Genomic DNA, 12,214 nt, shown 5'->3' on the forward strand with positions numbered 1-12,214 from the left:
AAAACCAAACAACCCTATTAAAAATGGGGTACAGAGTTAAACAAAGAATTCTCACCCAACTCAGTTCTTTATAGAGTTAGAAAGAGCAATTCTCAAATTCATTTGGAATAACAAGAACCCAGGATAGTGAAAACTATTCTCAACAATAAAAGAACTTCTGTGGGAATAACTGACCTCAGCCTAAACTACAGAGCAATCGTGATAAAAAACTGCATGGCACTGGTACAGTGACAGGCAGGTAGATCAATGGAATAGGAGAAAGACGCAGAAATGAACCCTATCAATGGTCACTTGATCTTTTACAAAGGAGGTACAAACAACCAGTGGGAAAAAAGCTAGCATTTTATTTTTTTGTTTTCTCCTTTTTTTTCTTTTTAAAAGATTTATTTATATACAAGTACACTGTAGCTGTCATAGCACACCAGAAGAAGGCATCAGATCTCAATACAGATGGTTGTGAGCCATAATTTAGTTGCTGGGATTTCAACTCATGACCTCTGGAAGAGGTGCCAGTGCTCTTAACCACTGAACCATCATCTCTCCAGCCCAAAAGGCAACATTTTCAACAAATGGTACTGGTTAGTTGGCTGTCATCATGTAGAAGAATGCAAATTGATCCATTCTTTTTAAAAAAAATTTTTTTTTATTGAATATAATCTTCATTTACATTTCAAATGCTAAAACCTTCCCCAGTTTCTCCACTCCCCCAAAACTCCCAATCCCTCCTCCCATCCCGTCTCCAAGTATATGTCCCTCCATCCAACCCACTCCCACCTCCCCCCCACCCACCCACCCCCACCTCGATTTCTTTATGCTGGGGCATCCATTGAGCCTCACAGGACCAAAGACCTCTCCTCTACTGATGAAGGCATGACAAGGCATTCCTCTGCCATACTTTTGGCTGGAACCATGTGTATCTCTTGGTTGATGGTTTAGTCCCTGGGAGACCTGGGGTGCCTGGGTGGCTGACATAGTTGTTCTTCACATGGGGCTCCAAACCCCTTCAGCTCCTACAGTCTGCTCTCCAACTCCCCCATTGGGGATCCCATGCACAGTCCAATGATTAGCTGATAGCATCTGCCTCTGTATGTGTAAGGCTCTGGCAGGGCCCCTCCAGAAACAACCATAACAGGCTACTTTCTGCAAGCACTTCTTTTCATCCATGATAGTGTTGGGTTTGGTGACTGTTTATAGGATGAGTCCCCAGGTAGGGCAGTCTCTGGGTGGCCTTTCCTTCAGTCTCTGCTCCACACTTTGTCTCCATAATTGCTCCTGTGAGTATTTTCTTCCCTTTCTCAGAGGAACCAAAGCACCCACACTTCAGTCTTCCTTCTTCTTGAGCTTCCTGTGGTCTGTGAATTCTAACTTGTTTATTTTGAGCTTTTGGGCTAATTTCCACTTATCAGTGAGTGCATACCATGTGTGGTCTTTTGGGATTGGGTTACCTCACTCAGGATGATGCTTTCTAGTTCCATCTATTTGCCTAAGAATTTCATGAATTCATTGTTTTTAATAGCTGAATAGTACTCCGTTGTGTGTGTATATACCACAATTTCTGTATCAATTCCTCTCTTGAAGGACATCTCAGTTTTTCCAGCTCCTGTCTATTATAAATAAGGCTTCTATGAACATAATGGAGCATGTGTCCTTATTACATGTAGGAGCATCTTCTGGGTATATGCCCAGGAGTGGTATAGCCGGGTCCTCAGGTAGTACTATGTCTAATTTTCTGAGGAACTGCCAAACTGATTTCCAGAGTGGTTGTAGCAGTTTACAATCCCACTAGCAATGGAGAAATGTTCCTCTTTCTCCACATCCTGTCCAGCATCTGCTGTCCCCTGAGTTTTTCATCTTAGCCATTCTGACTGGTGTGAGGTGGAATCTCAGGGTTGTTTTGATTTGAATTTTCCTGATAACTAAGGATGCTGAACATTTCTTTAGGTGTTTTAAAGCCATTCAAGTTTCCTCAGTTGAGAATTCCCTGTTTAGCTCTATAACCCATTTTTTTATTCGATATATCCTTTATTTACATTTCAAGTGATATCCCCTTTCCTGGATTCTCCCTCTCCAAAAGTCCCATAAGCCCTCTTCCCCCCCCCTCGTCCCCCCCCCCCCCGTTCCCCAATCACTCCCTTCCCATTTCCCTATCCTGTCTCCATATCAATACCAAACAGTTGTTATTACTATTGCTCTGTAGTAGAACTTGAGGTCAAGGATGGTGATTCCTCCAGGAGATCTTTTGTTGTGTAGAATAGTTTTTGCTATACTTGTTTTTTTGTTATTCCAGATGAATTTGTAGATTGCTCTTTCTAGCTCTATGAAGAACTGATTTGGAATTTTGATGGGGATTGCATTGAATCTGTAGATTGCTTTCAGCAAGATTGCCATTTTTACTATATTAGTCCTGCCAATCCATGAGCATTGGAGATCTTTCCATCTTCTGAGATCTTTGATTTCTTTCTTCAGAGACTTGAAGTTCTTCTCATACAGATCTTTCACTTGCTTGGTTAGAGTCACACCAAAGTATGTAATATCATTTGTGACTATTGTGAAGGGTGTCATTTCCCTAATTTCTTTCTCAGCTTGTTTATCCTTTAAGTAGAGGAAGGCTACTGATTTGTTTAAGTTAATTGTATAGCCAGCTGCATTGCGAAGTTGTTTATCAGCTTTAGTAGTTCTCTGGTGGAAGTTTTGGGGTCGCTTAAGTATACAATTATATCATCTACAAATAGTGATATTTTGACCCCTTCCTTTCCAATTTGTATGCCTTTGACCTCCTTTTGTTGTTTGATTGCTCTGGCAAGGACTATAAATTGATCCATTCTTATCTTCCTGTACAAATATCAAGTCCAAGTGGATCAAGGACCTCTACCTAAAACCAGATACACTGAATCGAATAGAAGGGAAAAATGGGGAAAAGCCTCAAACACATAGGCACAGGGGAAAAGTTCCCAAGCAGAACCCCAATGGCTTATGCTCTAACATAGAGAATTGACAAATAGGACCTCAAAAAATTGCAAAGCTTCTTTAAAGTCAAGGACACTGTCAATAAGATAAAATGGCAACCAACAGATTGGGAAAAGATCTTACCATACATCTGACAGAGGGCTAATAACCAATACATTAATATCCAATATATTATTCCAACCCCTCTGGAAATCAGTCTGGTGGTTCTTCAGAAAATTGGATATAGTACTACCTGCGGACCCAGGTATACAACTCCTGGGCATATACCCAGAAGATGCTCCAACATGTAATAAGGATACATGCTCCAATATGTTCATAGCTGCCTTATTTATTTATAATAGCCAGAACCTGGAAACAACCCAGATGTCCTTCAACAGAAGAATGGATACAGAAAATGTGGTACCTTTACACAATGGCATCTACTCAGTTATTAAAAACAATGTTTCATGAAATTTGCAGGCAAATGGATGGATCTTGAAAATATCAAACTGAGTGAGGTAACCCAGTCACAAAGGAACAAACACTGTATGTACTCACTGATAAGTGGATATTAGCCCAATACTTCAGAATGCCCAGTATTCAACACACAGAGCATATGAAGCCTAAGAAAAAGGAAGACCAAAGTGTGGATGCTTCTGTGCTTCTTAGAAGGGTGAACAAAATACTCACAGGAGGAAATATGGAGACAAAGTGTGGAGCAGAGACTGAAGGAAAGGCAACCCAGAGACTGCCCCACCTGGGGGTCCATCCCATAAACAGCCACCAAACCAAGATGCTATTGTGGATGCTGGGAAGTGCTTGCTGATGGAAGCATGATATAGCTGTCTCCTGAGAGGCCCTGACAGAGCCTGACAAATACAGAGGTGGATGCTCTCAGCCAACCATTGGACTGAGTGTGGGATTCCCCGATGGAAGAGTTGGAGAAGGATCTGAAGGAGCTGAGGGGGTTTGCAGCCCCAAGGAGGCAGCAACAGTGTTAATAGGCCAGACCACCCCAGAACTCCGGGAGACTGGACTACCAACCACAGAGGGACCCACAGACTACCAACCCATGGAGGGACCCACGGCACTGGCTGTGTATGAGGCAGTGGATGGCCTTGTTGGACATCAGTGGGAGGAGAGGCCTTGGGCCTTAGGGTGTTCAATGCCCCAGTGTAGGAGAATGCCAGGGCAGGAGGATAGGTGTTGGTAGGTGGGTGGGGGAGCACCCTCATAGAGGCAGGGGAGGGGGAAGGCATAGGGGGTTTCTGAAGGGGGGACCTGGAAAGAAGATAACATCTGAAATGTAAATAAAGTAAATATCCAATAAAAAATAAAGTGAAAACTGGGCAGGTTGGTATATATCTGAAATTCCAGCAAAGGGACTTAGAGAGAGACAGGACAGGAGCGTTAGATAATCTTTGGTATACGTAAAGTGTGAGGCCAGCCTGGGCTACCACATGAGAACCTATCTCAAAAACATATTGTTTTGAAAGACAGTGTAGGGACATACAGCTTTCATCCCAACAATAGGGAAACAGGCACGCAAACTGGTCACTCTGAAGACAGCCTGGTTTGTAGAGTGAGTTTCAAGTCAGCCAGGGCTACATAGTGAGACCTTGTGTCAAAAGCCAAGAAAATAAAGAAATGAACATGTTTGTTAAAGGGAATGTTTCATAGTTCTATGTTAACTGATTATTAAATTTTTATTAAATTTATTTGCTTGTGTGTGTGTGTGTGTGTGTGTGTGTGTGTGCACTGTCATGTACTGTAGTGTGTGAGAAGATCAGTGGACCATGTGTAAGAGCTGATTCTCTCCTTCTACCATATGGATTTCAGGGGATCAAATTCAAGTTATGAGTGCTGGCAGCAAGAGCCCTTCCTGCCTGAGCCATCTTGCTTGGTTCCCTAAGTTAAAACCTTCTTTCTCCTCCTCCCAACATCCCTGAAGATCTACATGTCACTTATCAGGTAGGTTTCCTGATGGCTGTGGAGACAACTCAGGGGACAGTGCTGCACTGGAGGGCCCATAGCTGGCCCTTGCGTGCTCTCCGCACCCCAAGTGGCCTCCCTGCACTCTGTGGCCAGAGAACTACACGGCCTGGCTGGGGGACCCTACACGGTGGTGGTGCTGGGCATAGGAGCCCACTTTACCACGTTCCCTCCCTCCATCTTTGCCCGAAGACTGGCAGGGATCCGGGCAGCTGTGAAGGCCCTGCTGGACTGGGAACCCCGAACTCTGGTCATCATCAAACTGGCCAATACTGGCTACAAATCTGTGTATGGCAGTGACTGACTCACACTGCAGGTGAACCGCTTGCTCCGTGCTACCTTTGTTGGTCTCCAAGTGGCCTTTGTGGATGCGTGGGAAATGACCTCCAGCCTGGATGTGCCAGACAGCATCCACCCAAGGAAGCTTATTGTTCGAAATGAAGTGGAATTATTTCTGTTCTTCATCTGTCCCACCTGAGTGCTCCTGAGGGATCTGAGGTTGAATGGATGGATGGAGAGCCTGGGCGTAGCCACAAAAAAAAAAAAAAAAAAAAAAAAAAGAACTGCCAATGACAGAAAGCTGAAGCTACCCCTTCACGATGCTTAAATCTGTATTATTGCATTTGTATTGATGTGTTATATTAATCCAACCAAACTGTTTCTCATCCATGTGCCTAAATATTTGTATACCGTCTTGTATCCAGGAAATTTGTCCTAAAAGATAAAATACATCCTTAGCATGGCACAATAACATGATGCTGTCTCCTGGTAGAGGGATTCCTTTTATAACCCACAACACAAGTCATTTTGTTCTGCATTGACAAGTTGAGGATTGAGATGCAGTCAAGTCTATAAATCCAAAAAAACATCATTTGGGGGGAGGAGTACAAGCTTATTGTTTCTCCAAAGTTTCTGCCTGATGCATCAAGTTTTGATGTCTCCCCAAGTTATCCATTAACTCTTCCTGACTATTTTTAAAGTTAGCCAATTAAGTATTTCAAAGTGTTGAATCGAAGTAGCTTGATCCTGTGTATAGCAATGGATTTTAGTAACATGATTTAATATGCATAAACTGTATAATCCTCTAAAGCTCTTGTTAGTGTAAGCAGGGCCTTCATCAGGTTTTAGTGGTAATGGGTGAAGGGCTTTTGAAGATCATTTGTCAGACAAAGGGCAAGCAGAAAATTAGAAAAATAACAAAGTTCATTTAGTTAACAATGGTCACTAACTGTTATGATTTAAACCTCATGCTGTAAGATCTGGGATCTTTAAAATCCACAGCAATTTGAATTTTGAGCTCAAGAAGACTCTCCTTCCAGGTAACAGGATACTCAGAAGTACCTGGCCAGTAATCACAGAAAATACTGAAGGAGAAATCAGTGGAGGGGCTCTGGAGAGATGGTTCATAGGTTAAGAGCACTGGATGCTTAGTCTTCCAGAGGTCCAGAGCAACCACATGGTGGTTCAAAACCATATCTAATGAGTTCTGGTGCCCTCTTCTGGCCCACAGGCATACATGCAGGCATAAATGCAGTCAGAACACTGTATACATAAGAAATAAATCTTTAAAGAAAAAGAAAGCAATGGAGCTCCCATGTAAGCGTGACTATACATATACAGATGGTGCTGTAAGTGAAATACAAATGTGTCTGGCCTCACAGCAGAAGCTATCTACAGAAGAAGGACTTACTAAGAGTCTCTGGTTTTCCCTACTTCTTATAAGCAGTCTGTTGTAGTAAATTCTCAGGCTATACCAAAATACTGTTAGGTGACTCTACTGCTGGTGGAATTGCAAGCTGGTACAACCATTCTGGAAATCGGTGTGGCGGTTCCTCAGAAATCTGGGCATAATACTACCAGAGGACCCTACTATACCACTCCTGGGCATATACCCAGAGGATTCTCCAGCATGTAATAAGGATACATGCTCCACTATGTTCATAGCAGCCATATTTATAATAGCCAGAAGCTGGAAAGAACCCAGATGTCCCTCAATGGAGGAATGGATACAGAAAATGTGGTATATACAATGGAGTACTATTCAGCCATTAAAAACAATTAATTCATGAAATTCTTAGGCAAATAGGTAGAACTGGAAAATATCATCATAAGTGAGGTAACCCAATCACAAAAGAATACACATGGTATGCACTCACTGATAAGTGGATATTAGCTCAGAAGCTTGGAATACCCAAGAAACATTTCAAATATCAAATGATGCCCAAGAAGGAGGAAGAACAAAGTATGGATACTTGGGTCCTTTGTAGAAAGGGGAACAAAATACCCACAGAAGGAGATACAGAGACAAAATGTTGAGCAGAGTCTGAGGGAAAGACCATCCAGAGACTGCCCCACCCAGGGATCCATCCCATATACAGTTACAAAACCCAGACACTATTATTAATGCCCACAGGTGCTTGCTGAGTAGAGCTGGATATAACTGTCACCTGGGATACTCTGCTAGGGCATGAGAAATACAGAGGGCGACACTCTCAGACAGCCATTGAACAGGGTCCCCAATGGAGGAGCTAGAGAAAGGATCCAAAGAGCTGAAGGGGTTTGCAGCGCCACAGGAGGAACAACAATATGAGTCACCCAGTACTCCCAGAGCTCCCAAGGACAAAAACATCAACCAAAGAGTACACATGGAATTACCCATGGCTCCAGACACATCAGCAGCAGAGGATGGTCTTGTTAGACACAAAAAGGAGAGGCCCTTGGTCCTGGAAAGACTTGATGCCCAGGACAGGGAAGCAGGGGTGGGGGGTGGGCAGGTAGGTGGGGGGGGTTGGGGGATTGGGGGGCTGGGGGTGTGGGGTGGGTATGGGGTGTGTGTGTGTGTGTAGTAAGCCACCCTTTGTTCATCCTCATTACAAGATGGCGCTGGCCAGATGCAGCTCCCTGGTAGTAAATCACTTTAGTACATGCGCAGTGTGCTGCATTCGTTATCACACTTACATGCTAATGAAGAATTCACTTAGTTCGCCTATGAGGAAATGGCTGGTTATCTCTCTATGGCAGACGGGGCTGACTAGGCTATATAAGGTCAGGCAGGGAGAAGGTTGGGGGCCGCCAAAAGAAGAAATAAGCTTAATTCAAGGTTCCTGAAATAAACCATAAGAAGGAAGAAACTCCCTGGTGTCGCATCCTCCTTGCCAGCGATGGTGGGCGTGATAGGTGTGGGTTTTGATTGGGGAAGGGGAGATGGGTTATGGGATTTTCGGGGGAGGGGGAAACCAGGAAGGGGACAAAATTTGAAATGTAAATAAAGAATATATCTAATTAAAAAGGAAAAAATAAGAAGAAGAAAGAAAACTCAAAAATATTTTAACTTCTATTGTTTGCACTTTTGGTTTAACTCCTTTGGTCTCCAAGTGAATTTGAGAAACATGTAATTGTGTTTGCATTCCTTAGCCCACAGATTAAATATTTTATGGATAAAAAAACTTTTCAGATTCTAATGTCCTCCTAATTCCCTCTTTAAATCTATCCTCTTTAAGATTGTTCATATATTTATTTTTCAATATTTGCTTTGTATGAATATTTACCAAGTATTTATTTACAAATAAATATGAAAGGACACTTTTTAATAGCTGAAGTTTCAGTAGTCATAAATTCAAAGTAACATGAGTGGTTCAGGTCCTCCATGCCTCAAAGTCCTGAAATGAGAAAGTTTGCATTTTTGATGTAAAGGACAGGACACAGTTCCTTATTTTGCTAATGCTGTGTGCACACCTTTGGATGGACACATACATAATCTGAGAAGGCACCAGCAGGGAAAGTGTGCTGCCTGGTTCTGTGTGTCAACTTGACACAAGCTCGAGTTATCACAGAGAAAGGAGCTTCAGTTGGGGAAGTGCCTCCATGAGATCCAGCTGTGGGGCATTTTCTCAATTAGCGATCAAGGGGGGAGGGCCCCTTGTGGGTGGTGCCATCCCTGGGCTGGTATTCTTGGGTTCTATAAGAAAGCAAGCTGAACAAGCCAGGGGAAGCAAGCCAGTAAGGAACATCCCTCCATGGCCTCTGCATCAGCTCCTGCTTCCTGACTTGCTTGAGTTCCAGTCCTGACTTCCTTTAGTGATCAATAGCAATGTGGAAGGTATAAGCTGAATAAACCCTTTCCTCCCCAACTTGCTTCTTGGTCATGATGTTTGTGCAGGAATAGAAAACCCGACTAAGACCGAAAGCTTCTTAGTCTCAGTAACACACACCTCACTGTGACAACTAGAATGGCTGCTTCTGGCTTTCCTCCTAGGCATGCCCTTCCCACTTGTGTTCTCTAGAGACAGAGGTGCCAGCAGTCCAGAATCAAGGTCATGTTTCAATACAATTGGATTTATAGTTTTTTTAACTATAAATAATATTATTTTTTTAACCTTTTCTTTTCAAGGCAAGGAGACTCAGCAGAAGGAGGGAGTACCCTGAGCCTCTCTTCCTTTTCTTTCTCTAGCTACTCATGTCCCGTCTTTTCCAACCTCTGTTCACTAGACTCCATGCTCATAGAAGACCTCCTTTCAAAAGTTTGTAACCTTCTGTTACCCTCTCTGCATTCACAGTTCTTCTGCAAAGTTCCTGTTCTCTCAAGTTTGGCCAGTTTCTGTTCTCCATTCATGTCTATCCTTCATGTGCCAGTTCCTACATGAGTCAGTTCAAATATCCAGTGACCGAGAGACACCTAATGAGAGCGGATGGATTGTGTTGAGTTTAGACTCTTAAGCTGTAGGGCCTGGGGTGAGAACTATCTCTTTTGTGAAGCATGTGGGATTTGTATATAAAACATATGCTCCTTGTGCTTTTGAAGAGCCATCTGTAAAACCATAATAAAACAATCTGTATTTGATATTTAGATGTAATTTTAGGCAATACCCATGTCATATCATAAAAAAAAGTCTTAAAAGGGAATGAATCTTTGGGATAATGATTATCTATAGATCTTGAGGAGCTTGCGAATGCAAGTGCAAATTATCATCAATGTGGAACAAATAATCAACATGTACAATTATGTCTACAGGCTCTTCATCAGTATGTTGTTTAACACCTGTACCTCTCATCATTATTATTTGTATAATTTTTTTAAAATAAGAAGTTATAAGACATTGCAGGGAATTATGATATGTATATATAAATTTCTATACCTTATTGGTCTGTAATTCCAGTAGGTTAAAAAGCAGAAGAATAGGTAATTGATAAGGAAGGAAGGAATTGATTCCACGAGCTACCACTCTAGCAGGAGCATCGTTTAGGAAGCTCATAACCTATTCTGCAGCAGGTGTTATTTTGTCTTGGGAATTTATCTGAGAGTCTCCAGAAGGCCTCTAAGGAGTAGAATCAAATCCTCAGTAGCTCTAGGCAGATAAGGAGAGCCCCATTGACATGGCTCTAAACTTGTAAGTCACTGAAGGTGCACTGTTGGGAAGGTTGAGGCTGAAAGGATGACCGGGATTTCGTTGTTGAGTAATAGGATTGCTTTGAATGACATCTGGAGCTATGTGGACCTTTTGCTCTTTTAGTTTATCTAAAATGAAAGTTAAGCACTCGTTACAGTATTGATCAGACAAGCAGGAGAGGAGAACATATCTGTATAAAGAATGATCTAGGCTCAGGAAATGCAATCAGCACGGGCTTAGGCACTTTATATCTGACTTGCAGTTGTTCCTGTACTAGAAGTCGGGTGTGCTCACGCTTTTCCCTTGAAGGGACCACTGATCAGTTTGTAGTGTGTTATTCTATCTGTGAGGGGAAACAAACAACGAAGAGACAAACAATAACTAAGCTCTGGGGCAGCAGATCCAAAGGTCAAGCAGTAGAGGTGCCCCTCCTCCACCCACCACACTCCATCCCGCGCCCCACCCCCACACCTCCTACCCACTGACTCTCTTCCTTGGAACTCCAGCATTGCTCCTGTCAGGCCTTTCTGTGCTCTATCCACTTGGCAGAGGAAAGGGCCACAGGGTGGCTTGAGCTCAAGGACTTTGGGTTCCCAGTAAACATTCCCGCTGGGTCCCTGGGGGCCCGGAATCATCCCACATAGAACTGTGAATAAAGGTCCTGTTTTACTAACCTGAACTCTGCCTCCTCACCACTTATGTAATAGAGCCAACTGGACTTCTGCACCAATGGACAAGGCTACAGCTATTACCATATTCCTGTTTGACAATATGCACATATGTCACGTGACAGTGTTTCCAGAAATGGGAAGTTACCACATCAAATCAGTTCTTTTATTACGGGAGGGCTTGTTACATTTTTAATGTTGTATGAGCTACTTGGATTCATATTATTCACCAAGAATCTAGGCTGTGTGGAAACTTTCATGGGGCAATTCAAAGACTACAAGATTCTGACTGTGGGGTTGGTCTTTCTGGTTTTGGTAAGTACTTTCCCTGCCTCTCCTTGGCTTCTCCCTGTGTGTAGATTGGTTAACTTCTTCAATCTCGGAGTGTGGACTGGGGGAAGCTCTCATAGTTATAAAATACAGTGGAGCATGGAGGTGGGGTACATAGTGGTCCCACGCCAAGGTGTGCTCCTGAGGAATGACACCAGGCAACTGATGCGGTGTAAAAGAGGTTTATTGGGGGAAGGGAGAGGAGTAAGGGCCTGGAGAAGGGGCAGAGGCAGACAAGTGGACATGTAGACAGGCAGACAGATAGACAGACAGACAGTACAATAGGCATGAGTGTGAGTGTTTCTGCTCAGATGGAAGGGTATCCTGGGACTCAGCAGCCCGGGAACCATACGGCTCTGAGTAGAGAAGGCATTCCAATGCAAAGGTATCCTGAGACTCAGGAGCTCAGGACCCACACAGCTCTGAGGTGGGATCCACACAGGATTTCTTAGTGGGAGGAGCTTTTCATGAGAGAGATTTCCAGAATGAAGAGATTTAGTGATTTCAAGTTCTGATCTTGGGGTGCTCAAGAATTTGTGGGTTTTTTGTTTTTTTTTTTTGTTTGTTTGTTTTGTTTTGTTTTGTTCCTGGAACTCACTCTGTAGACCAGGCCAGCCTTGAACTCAGAAATCTGCCTGCCTCTGCCTCCCAAGTGCTGGGATTACAGGTGTGCACCACCACCACCACCACCACCACCACCACCGCCCAGCCCAAATTTATGTGTTTTCATGTTCAGGGATTGGTGGGTTTTCCTGCTCAGGGATTGGTGGCCTTCCCCCCCAACCACCCCACCCACACACACCCTTTCCCTGTATCAGGCCCATAGTCCCAGGTGGCCTTGGCTAAGGGGCCATATCTATACAGCTCCTTGAGGAGGGTGGAAAGGAGGGA

At 43.4% G+C, this 12,214-nt stretch overlaps 1 protein-coding gene and 1 long non-coding RNA gene across 3 annotated transcripts in view; one reads left to right on the forward strand and one right to left on the reverse strand.

The window, feature by feature from the left end:
- Positions 1-5,487, reverse strand: part of LOC127672852 (uncharacterized) — a 61,414-nt gene extending 55,927 nt beyond the window's left edge. The window contains exon 1 of the long non-coding RNA XR_007975032.1: positions 5,413-5,487. This is a non-coding gene — a long non-coding RNA (uncharacterized LOC127672852). The remainder of the gene's footprint in view (positions 1-5,412) is intronic.
- LOC127672851 (NXPE family member 3-like) overlaps positions 1-12,214 on the forward strand; it is a 73,763-nt gene that overhangs the window by 45,588 nt on the left and 15,961 nt on the right. Inside the window, exon 1 of one of the 2 annotated variants that reach the window (XM_052168245.1) lies at positions 11,137-11,308. The exons of the other annotated variant lie outside the window; for it this stretch is intronic. Coding sequence (XP_052024205.1) covers positions 11,189-11,308 — 120 coding nt within the window. The 5' untranslated portion in view covers positions 11,137-11,188. Of the gene's footprint in view, positions 1-11,136; positions 11,309-12,214 lie in introns of those variants that run through there. 2 annotated transcript variants of the gene reach the window in all.

The sequence above is a fragment of the Apodemus sylvaticus genome, chromosome 22 (assembly GCF_947179515.1).
Source record: "Apodemus sylvaticus chromosome 22, mApoSyl1.1, whole genome shotgun sequence".
Lineage (NCBI taxonomy): Eukaryota > Metazoa > Chordata > Mammalia > Rodentia > Muridae > Apodemus > Apodemus sylvaticus.